This window comes from Solanum stenotomum, chromosome 7 (assembly GCF_019186545.1).
Source record: "Solanum stenotomum isolate F172 chromosome 7, ASM1918654v1, whole genome shotgun sequence".
NCBI classification, from domain to species: domain Eukaryota; kingdom Viridiplantae; phylum Streptophyta; class Magnoliopsida; order Solanales; family Solanaceae; genus Solanum; species Solanum stenotomum.
The window spans coordinates 49,937,130-49,953,914 of record NC_064288.1 but is presented as its reverse complement, the minus strand read 5'-3'; the positions used below and the strand labels follow the sequence as shown (position 1 = coordinate 49,953,914).

Here is a 16,785-nt window from a genome sequence, read left to right as displayed (position 1 = left end):
ATAAAGAATTAGCTTTGTTATAAAAATTTTGTGGCTAAGAAATTTTACGATTTTGTAGATAGCTATGAAGTTCAAAATTTTGTGGCTATTACTAGGTAATTGCTACGCTTTTTACTTTCATAGCTTAGATTTCGTAGCTATAGATACAATGTGTTATGGTGTGGTATTGACTATAAATGTCATCCGGCTCCTCATCTAAGTTCAACGGATAAAAGAATGCCTTTTTTCTGGAAGTTTCTACGATAGTTTTTTCAACTATTTTAGCGATTATGATTGAGATAAATCTCTTTAGATGGTCTTTTAACATGTCAAATCTATGTTGTTTCTCATTTCTAACTCTTTTTTTTTTGTAAGGTAGATGGGGAAAATAAGATCTCCAAACAAATACTTGAAACTATAGATCATGAAAAAAAGGTGCTCACATTCAAAGAACTTGAAGGAGATGTAACAGATAAATATGATAGTTTTAAAGCAACTCTTCATATCGAAACAAAAGACGAAATCGATTTGGTTAGCTGGACATTGGAGTATGAAAGGCCAAATGAGAATGTCCCTGAACTTATAAGTGTGTTGAACTTCGTTGTTGGTATGACAAAAGCTATTGATGATCACCATGCCAATTGATGAATTGATAGGATCTATGTTGCTCATTCTCTTCAAAAATGTCATCAAGTGCGTATCGGATCCTTTAAAAATAGTGCATATTTGAAAGATCTGATACAAGTGTGGGAACATTTTTGAATAGTCTGAGCAACTTAGGATGGGATCATATATAAGCATGTGAGCTTTACATAAATAAACTTTGCTTTGTTTGTTGTTTGCAAGTATGGTAAAAAAAAAAATCCTTGTTGGTTGTGTACTTTCTTTTAATGTCTGTTGTGTCTTTCTCATGTAAGTGATATGTTGTCACTATGTTAACCTTTGTGTTGTGTAACAAGACATGGGAAGGAAGTTTATATATATTACTCTTCGCCTCTTCCTAATTTATATAGTCATATAGTGGTTGTTATTTTTTAAAGGATCAAGTATATTTTTGTACTATCAGAAATAATTTAAATATATCTCTTTTATTGTAATTTGACACTTAAATTTGTCCTTATTTACATACAGAAACATGTATAAAAGCTCAAAATCAAATGACCTAACCTCACTTTTAAATAGTTATTTACTTTAGGAGTTATATCACAACTCAGACCGTTGTGATTGGAACCCACACTAACCCTTCGGTGGGAGAACCACTACTACAACCCAAACCAAGCAACTAAACAAAAAACTAAAGCATTTAAGGATACAAAACAAGTTAAATACTAAGGAAAGAAATAGGGAGTTCCCATAAACTCCAACAAAAGTCTGTCAACTAAACAAATGCGGAAGAAATAACCTATAACTAGGGCTGGCAAGGGGACGGGGACGCCTTGGCTGGAATTTTGGGGGGACCGGGATTGGGGGGATAAAAATTCGTCCCATCCCGTCCCACTATATATACGGGATGGGACGGGACGGGGTTTGGCGGGACGGGATGGGACGGGACGTGGAATTTTTATTTTTTTATATGTTTATTTATTTGTATTGAAACTATATGTTATTGAATAGCATTTTTAGTTTATTTAGGTTTCAATAAGACTTTTAGCTAATAAAAAATGCTTAAGTTTTCAAATTTCAAGTTTCAAATTTCAAATTTGAGAAGTTCAAATTTGTATTTTAAAAGAATTTAACTTGAAATTTGAAATGTCAAATTTCAATTTTTAAATTAAGTATTTTAAAATTAAAATTAAAATGCAAGACAATAGTTATATCAAAAAGACTTGAATAAAGCCTTCAAATTTATTCAATAAAATTTAATTGCAACTTAGAACTTAGAAGTTACAATTTACAAATATTAGTGGAGTAACTAATCTACGCAGCCACCTTCTAGGAAGGGTTCTGTTTTAATAAGTTCTCATATGTAAAACTAATATTTGTTACAAATATTAGATGAGTAACTAATTTACGCAGCCACCTTCTAGGAAGGATTCTGTTTCAATTAGTTCTCGGTGTTTTATTTAGAAATAATATTTTTGACTGATTTAGAGTCGTCACTTAATTTTTAAGAAAAATTAAGAAAACTGTTGTTTTCAAAAGCTAAAACAGAAATCTAGTGAAAACTTTAAAAAGGGTTCGAGGTTCCTATTAACATTTCTAGGAAGGTTTTTAGAAGCACCTAGAATGTCCACTAATGCGGTTATCCAACAATTAATTATTTGGCTAAAATATTTTAACTTATCTTGAATTGAGCAAATTTTGTAGTTAGGACCATTTCAAGAGAAAAAGGAAAAATATTAAGGTATTATCTAAGTCGAGATTTTGCAAAAAAATATTTTTTAGGCCTCGTTGAAGGTGATTGATTTAGTTAAGTTATAAAATCAAAACGGGTATCTTTGGGGATTTGAATTTTAAAACCTTAAGATTAACAATAATTATTAACAAGCAAAACAAAACACAGTAAAGTAGAGAGGGAGAGAGAGAGTTGGGCCCAAATTTAGTTTCTGTTTGCCTGGATCAGTATTTGGGCCCATTTTGTTTTAGGCCAAAGGCCCATTTAAGTGGCACCTGTCCAAAATTAAAAGAAATAATTTTCTTTGGGCCTTTGGCCCAAAGTTTCACCTGTCCTAGGAACTCACACAATAATAATAAATAATGGCAATGGGGCTTAGGCCCAAAATGACAAAATACAACTCGGAATAAATAGAGGCGGGCTTTTGGCCTAATCTTTTTCAACTCCCGATCTGTTCCGCTATTTTAAAACTCGAGACTTGTACACCAATTCTTGTAGCTGGCTGACTCGGCAGAAGAAAACATTGGGCCTGAATGGCCCATTTGTAATGCAAAGGGTAGAAGCCCAAGTCCCAAAGGACTCCTCGATAGGTCATATGCATCAAAAACAAAAAAATACATAAGTGCCATCCATTAACAATTTAATATTGGAGAAACATCCGATGAAATGAACCAACATGCTGAGATTTCAAGCAACTCATCTTTCAAAAAAATAAAATAATAAATAAATAAAATTGATTCCTAGCTTAAGCACAATACGGATGGATTTGCTTTGCATATGATAATTAATATATGTTAACAATTCAATAAAATATCTATACACTAGTGAAACTATCTAACAAACACTTCAAACTCATACTGACAGAAGGCAAATTGGAGCTACCGAACTTAGTAAATGACAATACAACTACTACTAAATTAGACACCAAATACCCTAAAGACAATAACCAAACAGGAGGTTCATTGGCATAGCCTCATAACAACATTCAAAGACATGCAAACCACTAGAAAGTTCGGATAAATTTAAACCTTTTAACAGGAAGAAAAATATTTACAGAAACTTAACACCGACAAAACAGAAAAGTTAAGATCTTAAAGGACATATATTAAGCTCAAGTATAAGATTAAACTTTAGGAAATGCATATTTTTACTTAAAGAAATCTCAAGGAGCAAAGCCCAACTATGGTGCTACACTAATGACTCTTTCAGTGGAAGCAAAACACAAACAACAAATATAAGATTTGAAATGCCAACAGTGAATCCTCAAATAATTAGTTAAACTATGGCAAGATGAGCTAAAATATTTAGAACTACAAAGGGAAAGAGATACAATCTAGTCAAAGCATTAGACAACCCAAACAAAGGAGCATGTTGAAAACAAAACAAGGCATAGACAAATCAAATTTGACATATATTCAACTGTGCAGATTTACAGCGAAGAACAACAAAGACATACGACTCGGCTGAAGTCTTAATCATGGATTCAAGGGCATGGTTTCAATTTTAATCTAAGCATTTTGAGCAGACAACAAAAATATAACATCAACAACTATAACAGGTCAAAAGAAACTCAAAAAGAAACATGAGCAACATAGCAATACACTAATGTGGAGAGATTAAAACAACACTGAATGAGATACCAAGCCCCAAACAAAGCACTAAAGGAAATACCGGAGTCAAGCGCTCGCTATTTTGAGCGATTCAAAATCATTAGTAGCTCCTAATACTCTTAAGACCCAAGTACTTGAATGTTTTACATGAAGGCAGGAAACACACGAATCGAAAAATAAAACCTACACGCCATTTGCATCAGCCAAAATAACTCAGTTCAACTCACTCAGGTGTTGGAAAGGATAAACTGCATTTTTTTTTTTACTTAACAAACAGAGATGTTCAACGGAAGACGATAAGAACGATATCGTGAAATTAGTGACAGCAAAGATATACTACTGATAAACCAAACAAGGAAATCACGAAGAACTAGCTTGACTTAACCTTATCCATAACGAAATAAACAGCGAGAGCACAAGCAGAACAAACAATATTTGACCGAAACTATAACTCGCACGAGAGTTTACCTCTTCTGGAGCAGCGAACGGAAGCAAGAACGAGCAGATACGAGCTTTCACAACCACAAAGAAACTCCGACAAACCAAAACCAAAACCAAAAACAAGCGAGGGCAAGGACTTGAACAAAAATCTGGGTTCCCGATCTCTCTATGGTTTTAAGAACTATACCATTTATAGTATACTTCTTTTAAAATCGTCCACCTTTCTTTGTTTCTACCTATCAGTAGAAAAAATCTCCTCTACTTCTAATTCTCTGTCCGCCCCCCAACTAAATGCCAAGATCAACTTTTATACAAGAAAATTAGGGTAGAAAAAAAAGGGGGGGAAATTTCGGGTGAAAATCGAATGAGAAACGGCCCCATTCGAAATTCAAATCCAAAATCTTTCACCATTTTAGGTGAGGCACCTTTTCTGAAGTTTTTCGCCCTATTCCGAAAGAGGAAAGGGCGAGATGGAGAGCTATGATCGTTCCATCGTCCTTGAGGAGCTGCATGGCTCGATCTCAAGCTTGGCAAGGACGAAAATGCAGCTGAAATCGCGGAAAAGCTATACGAGATTGTACCCACCTGAGGAAGAAGACGTCGCTGCTTATGTGAACTCGTTGTCGCGCTTCTCGCGTGAGAAATTGTTGAAGTTGCTGTCGTTAACGCCGTTTTTGGGTTAAATGTTTTGAGAACGTTGGATGTTTCTGGACTCTTTTGTTACCAGCAAAGTTGGGCCGGGTGTCTTTTTTAAAAAAAATGGGCTGACATTTGGAAAAATAAATAAATTGGAATTGAGGAATTTGAAAAGAAGAAAGGTTGGGTCGGCTGACAATGTTTTTGGGTTGGGAAATGTTAGTATTGTCCGCCCAACTTGATCTTAAAAAGAATTGGGTGCAAGGTGGAAAAAAGGTTAGAATTGCAATAAAATGGCTGGGTTTTGAATTGAGGATTTGGCCAAAAGAATTGCAATTATAACCGATTAGGATTACAAAATTAACCAAATCAGATTTACTTGGAAAATGTGGCCAAAAAATATAAATAAATAAATAAATAAGATGAATTTAATATTAATTAATTAACGAGCTTCTTATTCTTAACGAAATAATATAATTAATTTAAACATGAACTAATTAATTCAAAATCGTAATTATGATTTAAATTAAACTAAGTTAGTAAAACACTTAGCTAAAAGAAATAAAAATCTTTTGATATGATTTTCAAATATTTATAAAATATACTAATTAGACACATAATTATATAATAATTAACTTAATTATAAACTAGTTAGCTCGAAATATAAGTTATTAATTAATTTAAACCAAATAGCCAAATATTTAAATAAAACTAAAATTGTTTTGAGACAATTTTCGAACATTCATAAAATATACTACTCAGACACATAATTATATAAAATATCATATTTATTATTTTGAAATTTATAAAAATGACAAAACTACTTAAAATGACTTGAAAATTATTTTGAATTTTATAAACCCAATTATTTCAAATCGTTTAGAATTTAGGAAGCTCGATGATTAATTTATATTGGGGAGGATCAAAATTGGGTGTCAACACTCGGATGTAATCTAATATTTGTATTCTCCTTTAAAATTCAATTCTAATTGTCGCATCATATCGACGGTAACATCCTCCGATGTTGGCAAACTTGCTAGAAACTCTTGTGACTCTAATTCATCATCACTAGATCCAATTACCGCATTAATCCAAGCTTCTTGTTTGGAGCTTAACCTTGGCAAATTATGATTCCTCCTCTCGGCGTTGACCCAGTCTCTAAATAAAACTGATGTTTGCAAACTTTCTTCCGCCAATGAATGTCTATGATCGCCAATTTGAAACCTTGCCGCACTAAAAGCAACCTCCGATGCAACTGATGAAGCTTGAAAAGCTAGAACATCACGAACCATTTTGCTAAAAATTGGAAATGCAACGCTCCGCCTCCTCCACCGTGCTAATAAATCTTCATTGCCATCTTTGTCTTCCACTGTTTCTAAAGATTGATTAAGATATCCTTCAAAATCATCACGGTTAGTAGAATTAAGACCAAGAAAACCTCACATATAACTTGAAATTCGAGCTTTACTTTGAGGATTAGAAGTTTGACCAACTTCTCCTTGAGTATTTCCTATAGTTCTATATTTTTCATACAAAATTTTTGCTTCTACTTTTATGCTAGACTTACACATTTCACAAGTTGGAATTTCTTCCGGTAAAATTTCTGAAGTATCATAAAAAGTGTCAACAGGTCCCTGCACACCTCGTAATTATAGTCAGGATGAAGTAAAGTAGCAGTTAAATAAATTTGAGGAATAGGAAAAAAATATTTTTAAAATTTTTCAATCATACCTTCAATTGCAACTCTAAATTTTTCAATTTTTTTGTATTTAGAAAATTGAATTGAAATAACACAAATATTTATTAATACTGATAAAATAGTAGGATAATAAATTCCAGAAAACATGGTTGTAGCATCATAAAAAAGTCTTTAAAATTCTAATAATTCATTAGTTTCTTCCAAATCTTCTTCACAAATTCTATCTAATGGGTCAACATTATGAGCATTAAACACCATTTGTACGGGTCCTTTATATTCGTAAGCAACTGAAAACATTTCGTAAAAAGAATTTCACCTTGTTTTAATATGTCTTGGAATTTTTCTTGGTGGCAAATCACATAGTACACAACGCTCATTAAATTCCCTAATTCTAGCAGCTCTATGAGCATAAAAAATCCAGGCAACAACATATTCAATTTTCATATAACCACAATCAAATAATGAAATATCATCTTATACAACTAAATTTAATACATGTGCAACACATCTAACTTGAAAAGTTTTAACATTAATTGGACATAATCTAACTTTTAGCATACTAGCAGCATTTGTATTATTAGATGCATTATCTAATGCGACAGACATTACTTTATCTATAAGCATGTAATAATTTAGAACACTCAAAATATTTGAAGCTAAATATGCACCAGTTTTTTTCTCTACAAATTCTTTTTTGCAAATTCCAGTTATGATCAATCCAATGTGCTGTAATAGTTAAATAATCATGTCCATTAACACTACGATCCATGTGCGAAGTTATAGACACTCTACAATCTAATATGTTAAATATACAACGAAGATATTGACAATGTTTACCTTGATATACAAAAACATCAGATTTAACAGTATTTCTTGAAAAACATCTATAAGTAGGATTATAAGTTTGTTGAATATATTCAATAAAATCGGAATGTGAAGGAAAACTATAAGCAAACCACAAACATAAACCATTTTAGCTAAATTTTCGCGATCTCTTTTCTTATTATATTTACGTTGTGTTAGTGGACCACCGGGGTTAGAAGGATCTAATGTTCCTTGAACCATGTTAGAGGCCCCTACCGATTCATTAACATCAATATCAAAATCATTAACTAAAATTCTTTTTTTTCTATCGGCTAATGCTTTAGCTTCTTTATATTGAATCGGCACACAAGATAACAAATGTCTATTTAAGTCCCCCGTCCCACCTTGACCTCCACCTTGTTTATGTTTAAAATGTTGCTTACACTTATTACAAATAGCAATAGAGTTTTTCTTATCTAAAGTCATAAATTGTCACACAACAAAAGTTTTAGGGTGTTGATACTTCACCTTCTCCCTTGTAGGAGGTATAAGGTGTGGGCGTCCACAATTTTGCTCCATTGAATTTGTAGTTTCATTTGGAACTTCTGTCACCGGACTAGTAGGTGTATCTTCTAATTCATCTTCTCCCGAACCAACTTCTACTTCTTTACCTGAATTTTCCTCAAGATAAGGATTATCACCATAAATTCGTTGTAAAATTTCATGATCGAGTTAAACATTTGAATCAATATCATAATAAGTATCATCAACATAAGTAGAATCATTTGTATTAAATCTAACTCTAGACATTGATTTAGAAGAAGTACCACCACATTTACTCTTATTTTTTTCCTTAGTACTTTTTTTATTAAAATTAAATAATTTATTAATGCCACTTGGTTTTTTCTCTTTTCCTTTACCGGTATCTTTTTTGCTAGAACTCATATTTAATTATATGTAAAGTGTAATATAAAAATAATAATAACACAAAAATTAATGATGAAAAATAAAATATAAATATTATGAAGCGAATGTACCAAACGTCTGCGTTAATAGCAGACGTTATAACCGATTAACCAATTCTTGAAGCTTGTAGTTTGTTGTAACTTGTAATTTGGAACTCCAATACTTGATAGCAAATATGAGAATTATATATATTATGATATAATATGAAAATTTAGAATTGAAATATATGTATTATGATATAATATGAGACTTAAATGAAATCAAAAATTGAGACTTAAGATTGAGAGGATATAGAAAATAGATGAGAAAATAGATGATTTTGTAAGAAATAGGGATAAAGGGGTATTTATAATATTAAAAATAGGTTAAAGTGTATTTATGATAACTTGAGGGTTTAAATTAAAGTATTAAAAGTAGGGGGTGGTAGGGAAGTGAAAAAGGTGAATAAATCCGTTGGGGGCTCACTAACCGTTGCCCCAGCGGTCCCCAACGAATATAATTTTAAAAAAATAAAAATTAGGGGATCCCGCGAAACCGGCCGATTCAGCCGGGCCAGGTCGATCGGGACCAAAGGGTGAACCGGCCCCTATCCGGAATCCTTCCACAACCCGCGAAAAATGACGGGACCGGGTCCGGCGAGCCGGTTCTCGAATCGGTCGCGGGTCGGGGCGGGCCGACCCTGTCCCCCTGCCAGCCCTACCTAGAACCTGAAAGTCAATGTACCAAAACATCTAAAGTTCAACAAGTCTAAATAAGAAGGGATACAACCCCGAACTAATGTACTAATAACTAACTAGAAAGTCTAAGTCCGAAATGGTGGACATAGATGAAAGAGAACCCATGACAGCCCGGAAGAATTGGCTCACCCTTGAATTCGAACGATCACTGATCTTTTAACCAAGGTCTGTTAGTAGCCGCTTGAAGATGCCCTGTACTCAACAAAAAATAAGAGCAAGTGCAGTATCAGTACACAACCACAGTGTACTGTTAGGATCACACGGCTATCCCACTAAGTGCAACATAAGCAAGTCAATACAACATTACAAACATGCAACATATCGAACATATACAATATCGATTAGCACATGCTCAACAATATACATTTATAACAAGTCATTGGTCCTTTCATGGAACCCAAACCCAAACTGTTAACATATCGAAACTTGGTACCCGATCCAATGTTTATGCTGAAATGTGGCAACTGATCCCATAATTATGCTGGAACATGGTAACCGATCTCAATTAGTATACCGGAACGCGATATCCGATCCAATTAACACACCACAATCACAATGACAAGTACATTCTCAATAATCATACAATCAAGAAGTGATTCATGGCATATACTTATTCATCTATCTCATTTACAACAAGTGTGATCAACAATGCAACATTCACATACATACATGTATCATAATGAAGCAAGAACAAACATACATCACACAATCATAGAATCACAACCATCACCTACCTCGAAACAAGCTTGAAACCCTAAGAAACTTGATCCTTCCCTTTCCGGATTCGTTCCGCTTGTTCTTGGTCTACAAACAATCTATATAATACGAGAATCAATAAACAATCACTAGTACCCTGGATTACTAACAATTCTATCAACCCTAGATCATACCCATATCCCAATTATCCCAATTAGGGTTGTTTCCATCATAAAATCTAGATCAAACCCCTCTCCCATTGATAATTACCCATTCTAATACGTTCTACGGATCGAAAAAGGATTCGGGGAGTGAAAAGCTTACCTTTAGCCTCAAGAATGGTGAAAAACTATCAAGAGTCGCCTTGGGTTCATTCCTTAGCTCTAAAAATCGAAAAGTGCAGAATAAAATCATTTAGGAGTTTATTTACTACTTTAAGTCGCGTCTGGCCCGCCACAGCGGCCCTCACCCCGCTATAGCGGCCCTGCCAGAGCGACAAAACCCAGCGCNTGTACTCAACAAAAAATAAGAGCAAGTGCAGTATCAGTACACAACCACAGTGTACTGTTAGGATCACACGGCTATCCCACTAAGTGCAACATAAGCAAGTCAATACAACATTACAAACATGCAACATATCGAACATATACAATATCGATTAGCACATGCTCAACAATATACATTTATAACAAGTCATTGGTCCTTTCATGGAACCCAAACCCAAACTGTTAACATACCGAAACGTGGTACCCGATCAATGTTTATGCCGGAACGTGGCAACCGATCCTATAATTATGCCAGAACGTGGTAACCGATCCCAATTAGTATATCGGAACGCGGTATCCGATCCAATCAACACACCACAATCATAATCACAAGTTCATTCTCAATAATCATGGAATCAAGAAGTGATTCATGGCATATACTTATTCATCTATCTCATTTACAACAAGTGTGATCAACAATGCAACATTCGCACACATACATGTATCATAATGAAGCAAGAACAAACATACATCACACAATCATAGAATCACAATCATCACCTACCTCGAAACAAGCTTGAAACCCTAAGAAACTTGATCCTTCCCTTTCCGGAATCGTTCCGCTTGTTCTTAGTCTACAAACAATCAATATAATACGATAATCAATAAACAATCACTAATTACCTGGATTACTAACAATTCTAACAACCCTAGATCATACCCATGATCCCAATTAGGGCTGTTTCCACCATAGAATCTAGATCAAAACCCTCTCCCATCGATAATTACCCATTCTAATATGTTCTACGGATCGAAAAAAGGATTCGAGGAGTGAAAAACTTACCTTTAGCCTCAAGAATGGTGGAAAACTATCAAGAGTCGCCTGGGGTTTGTTCCTTAGCTCTAAAAATCAAAAAGTGCAGAATAAAGTCGTTTAGGGGTTTATTTACGACTTTAAGTCGCGTCTGGCCCGCCACAGCGGCCTTTACCCCGCTATAGCGGCCCTGCCGGAGCGACAAAACCCAGCGCCAAAGCAGCTTGCACGAAACAATAAGCTATTTTAATAATTCCAAGACCCCCATTTCACAACACATCTCTAACCAATGACACTCAGAAAATCCCCTTCACGCGAAAATCGAATCCGGGAGTTTTACTCGCTCGAATTCAATTCTGTAAAGTCGTACGGATTCCTTAACGACTTATCTAACTACTCATGTAATCAAAATCATACTTAAATGACCCGATTTGTACCAGATTTCCCTACACCTTAATGACTCCGATTTCATCCAAATCTGGACTAGGTAGGGAAATTTCAAGTTACTACGAAAATGTTTTTCGACCCAAAAAATTTTCCCGTTGGCTTTTCTATAATGACGGAACTCGGTCGTTACAAGTTAGGACCCACTTTGTTTAACCCGATCCGATATATTTGTCATATCGTTTCATGTGGCATCATTTGTTTTGATTTGTTTAAGAAAGAGCGTCTTCTTATTATAATTAGAAATAATTTAATTTAAAACGTTATTTTATAATAAAATAATTTACAATCATACAAATATTTAAGGATTATTTTAGATCACATACTTTAAAAGTCTTTCTTTTTCTCATGAATTTTATGTCAAGTTAAACGATGTCTGTGAATTTGAAAAATTGTTTGTAAGTATATTGCAAAATCCTTCTTTAAAAGTAAATTATATTTCAATATTTTTTTCTCACAAGTCACAATATAACGTAGTCTTCTAATTATAATTCGGATTTATGCACGCTTGTAAGTTGACAACACAACTAATTTACTTCCTCCCAGAATATAATAGAAAAACGTTTATTTTAACAGTAGTAATGCAAATTACAGAAATGTAAATCACCCAACACTTAGGTTTTATATGAAAACAATGCACAAAAATGAAGAGGAGAATTTTAGATTTTTACTATAGTTAAACTCACTAAATTAATATAGGTGGGATCATGGAATATTATTATTTTGTGGATGTATTATTTAATCGATGAATTAATATTAATTTAAATAGTGTTTTGGGATTCAATGAACTTCCGGAGTGAAGGTTCAGACTTAAGGCTAAGGCAGCCAGTGAACCGAGGAGAGGTTGAGTGAAATCAACAGCTAGCCTTTTCGGAATTTGAAGATTAATTTTGGTTACATCAAAATCATAATATCTTACTAGTTTATGTATCATATTTATTGAATTCACATAAAAAAAAATTTATTATACATAAAGTACAATGAATACGTCAAAATCATTGTATCGTACTAAATTATGCATCATATATATTGAATTCACATAAAAAATAAATTAATTATACATAAAGTACAATGTATGTGTATGATTCATTGTAATATATTTTTTGGTAAATGATCCATTGGGAAGATTAATGTTTTGGATGCTATCAATTTTGCAATCCCGACTTGGACGCCACATGTTCAATAACAAATTATTTTCGACACTGCAATGTTCAGAGGATGAATCTCAGAGAATTTGAACACTTGTGAAAACATCATTCATGAACTTGAGGTCATGATTAATGATCTTAGTTATCGCAATAAAATGGACGTCAATAACCTATTAGATTACTCCGGTGAAAATGATACATCATCACCCTCTTCCTCATTCCCTTCCATCTGACTAAGCAACTGCTTATTCTGCTCAAGTGCAGCTGCAACTTCATGTTAGATGGAAGGGAATGAGGAAGAGGGTGATGATGCAACACCGCCAGCTACAGTGAGGGCGTAAGGCTCAGCCAATTATAGAGTATGGTAAAAATTCTAATTGATTATTTTCCCGAAATGATGGAGTTTGTTAAATTTCAATTATGATAATACTATTGAAGGAAGTTAGAAAAATGAAGGGATATATAGTTGGTTTACTGAGGTTATACAATGAATTTTGTTGTCACAGATTTTATGTCCTGTACTAACCCTGAGGAATGGGGTTTCAATTTAGAAATTTTGGAATATTTAGTGAACAAATGACAGTAATTATTTTTTGACATTGGATGCTTGTAATTCTTTGTGTACACTCAATATAGAGGTCATTGGAGANTAAATGATCCATTGGGAAGATTAATGTTTTGGATGCTATCAATTTTGCAATCCCGACTTGGACGCCACATGATCAATAACAAATTATTTTCGACACTGCAATGTTCAAAGGATGAATCTCAGAGAATTTGAATAAACCCACTTGTGAAAACATCATTCATGAACTCAGTGGCGGATCCAGGATTTAGACTCCGTGGGTGCCAAATAGACTTATCGATTAAATTAATTTTATATTTGATTAAATTATTCGTCTTTTCGATATAAATTAATTTTAGTTCTCTAATTTTTCTTAAAAGAACGTGTGCAACAATTTCCTTTTTCTTAAAAAAACGTCTTTCTCAAAAAAATAGGTACAAATGGGATTCGAACCCGCAACATCAGCCTTCTAAAGTTGCCCTCCTACCGTGGCACCACAAGCCAATTTTATTCTGTGGGTGGCACGCTTTATATAAATATAAATAATATATATATATACCTATGTATATATAGAGTTTCCGTCGAAGTTCGGGGGTGGCGTGGCACCCCCAAACCCCTTAATAGATCCGCCTCTGCATGAACTTGAGGTCATGATTAATGATCTTAGTTATCGCAATAAAATGGACGTCAATAACCTGTTAGATTACTCCGGTGAAAATGATACATCATCATCCTCTTCCTCATTCCCTTCCATCTGACTAAGCAACTGCTTATTCTTCTCAAGTGCAGCTGCGACTTCATGTTAGATGGAAGGGAATGAGGAAGAGGGTGATGATGCAACACCTCCAGCTACAGCGAGGGCGTAAGGCTCAGCCAATTATAGAGTATGGTAAATATTCTAATTGATTATTTTCCCGAAATGATGGAGTTTTGTTAAATTTCAATTATGATAATACTATTGAAGGAAGTTAGAAAAATGAAGGGACATATAGTTGGTTTACTGAGGTTATACAATGACTTTTGTTGTCATAGATTTTATGTCCTGTACTAACCCTGAGGAATGGGGTTTCAATTTAGAAATTTTGGAATATTTAGTGAATAAATGACAGTAATTATTTTTTATGACATTGGATGCTTGTAATTCTTTGTGTACACTCAATATAGAGGTCATTGGAGAAAGAGATAGAGAATAAATCAGTTCCGATTTTCTTGTTCATGTTTCTCTTGCACTCTTCATATCATTAGCTGTCGTGGTTGTTCAAACGTCAATCGTGGTTGTTGAAAGACGAGCCAAAAAGCATATGATGGCGATTATCAACAAGCTAATGTGGTTGGCTTGTGTATTTGTCTCCGTAGCATTTGTTGCTCTGTCATATATCGTTATATGTAAAGAGGAAAGATGGATGGCAAGTGCAGTAACTTTTATGGGAACTTTTATCATGGTCGCAACACTAGGGACACTGTGTTATTGGGTAGCTATGCATCGGATTGAGTCTTTGAATTTGAGAAGTTAGAGGAAATTAGCTTGGAGTAGCAACACGTTATCACGGTCCGTATCAATCATGTTAGAATCAGAGATCCCTGAATATCAGTATAAGAACTATATGCTATATAGCTCTCTCTAGTTCTTAGCCAATGTACAGCCTTGTGTGATAAAAAATGATCTTTACACTTCAAGATTCAATGCAATAGCTCTAGTTTTTGTGTAGTATATGAACAAGATAATTGAAGTGTAAGATTTTAGAATTATATTTTACTAAGTGAAATACCGTTTAGTGAGCAAGCTAAGTATAATGACAGGCCGGTATACAAAATATCCCGCGTTAGCAGGGTCCTGGGAAAAGCCGCATCGCTTTCCAAGGGATGTGATGTGTAAAATTTTATGCTATACTAGAATTTTGAGAATATTTATGTTGTATTCAGAAAATTGGTTTTCAACTTTGTAACTCTGTCCTCTTGTTCATTTACTCATTCAATCTACTCCGTTTCAATTCATGTGACATAGTTTGAGTTAGCACGAACTTTATAAAGGGATGAACATTTTTGAAACTTATGACATAAAACATGTCATAACATTTTGTGTAACTATAAGATTTTTGAAACTTGTGACCATGCATGCAGTTGTAAATGTTAATCCTTTCCAAATTTAGAAGGTTGTCATTCTTTTTGAAAAAAGTAAGTCACGTAAATTAAAACAAAGGGATTAAAATGCATAGTAGAATTATGAGCATTTTACTACTGGTCAAAGTGAAAATAGGGTAGTATGTGAGCAAGATAGGTGAGATTAGGAATGTGGCATAAATCACCAAAAATTGAATTACCTAGTCGAGCTGGGAAATTCGGTAATTTGGTATTTGAGAGTAAAATATAAGAAATATAATAATCGGTTTTGTTAGTCCATACAAGACATTAATGTCATTCGGTGGTCGTTTAGTACATGAGATCAGAACAATAATCTCGAAAATCGAAAAAAAATTGGAATTAACTTTATCCATATTTGGTTACAATATTAATTAGTCCCAACATTATTTTATCCCACCAATTGTACGAAAATAGTGGAATAGTAATCCCATAGAAAAGACGCGATAAACTAATAATCTCAAGTGTATTCTTGTCTATCACATTCCGCATACTGAACAACCATAGTGAATAAAGGCCATCAGTAACAAGCCCATATATCAAAACTATACACTAAAAAAAACAGAGCAAATTGAGGATTTAGGGCAAAATTGCTCAACAATTTTTCCAAGAAGATTGAATAACAATTCTCATCTTGAGTCTGAGCATCACAAATCCTAATCGCACCATTAAGGTTTGTACTCTATCGTTACTTTCTTCTTAACTAATTTAGCTCTTCAATTCTTCATGTTTTTGATGATTTGAAATTTTTTCGATTGTTTGTTACCAGATTTCACAAAATTACTTTAATTATCTCTAGAAGAAATTTATGCCAGTATTTGAAGACCTATATTTCTCTTCTTCTTTTCAATACTAAAAAAATAGTGAATACCGACCTAAAAATCACCGACCTCAAATGGAAGTCCGTAATTTCCGACCTCCGGAGGTCGGTATTGTTAAGAAGAATAAAAAATTAAAAAAACTTTAGAAAATCGACTACAAGGAGTCGGGTTTTATGCAAAATAAAGCGGAAAAACTAAATACAGACCTCAGGAGGTCGGAATTTTTCCCGAAAAAAATGAAGTATAATAAAAAGTGACCTCTTGATGTTGGTATTAAATAAATAAATAAATAGCAATATTTTATTTTTTTCTCAATTAAATATAAAAAACAAAATTGAGAAATATTTTGAATTAATTTTATTTAAATCGTCTTCCGGAGGACGGTTTTGTGTAAAATAAAAAACAAAAAAAATTATAATACCGACTTTTGAAAGTCGGTAAAATTAAATAGTATGTAATTAAATTA

At 33.6% G+C, this 16,785-nt stretch overlaps 1 protein-coding gene across 2 annotated transcripts in view; it reads left to right on the top strand.

Moving 5' to 3' along the window:
• The window catches only part of LOC125870359 (MLP-like protein 28), a 214,051-nt gene that overhangs the window by 174,699 nt on the left and 22,567 nt on the right, over positions 1-16,785 (top strand). Inside the window, exon 3 of one of the 2 annotated variants that reach the window (XM_049550776.1) lies at positions 355-414. The exons of the other annotated variant lie outside the window; for it this stretch is intronic. Coding sequence (XP_049406733.1) covers positions 355-414 — 60 coding nt within the window. The remainder of the gene's footprint in view (positions 1-354; positions 415-16,785) is intronic. 2 annotated transcript variants of the gene reach the window in all.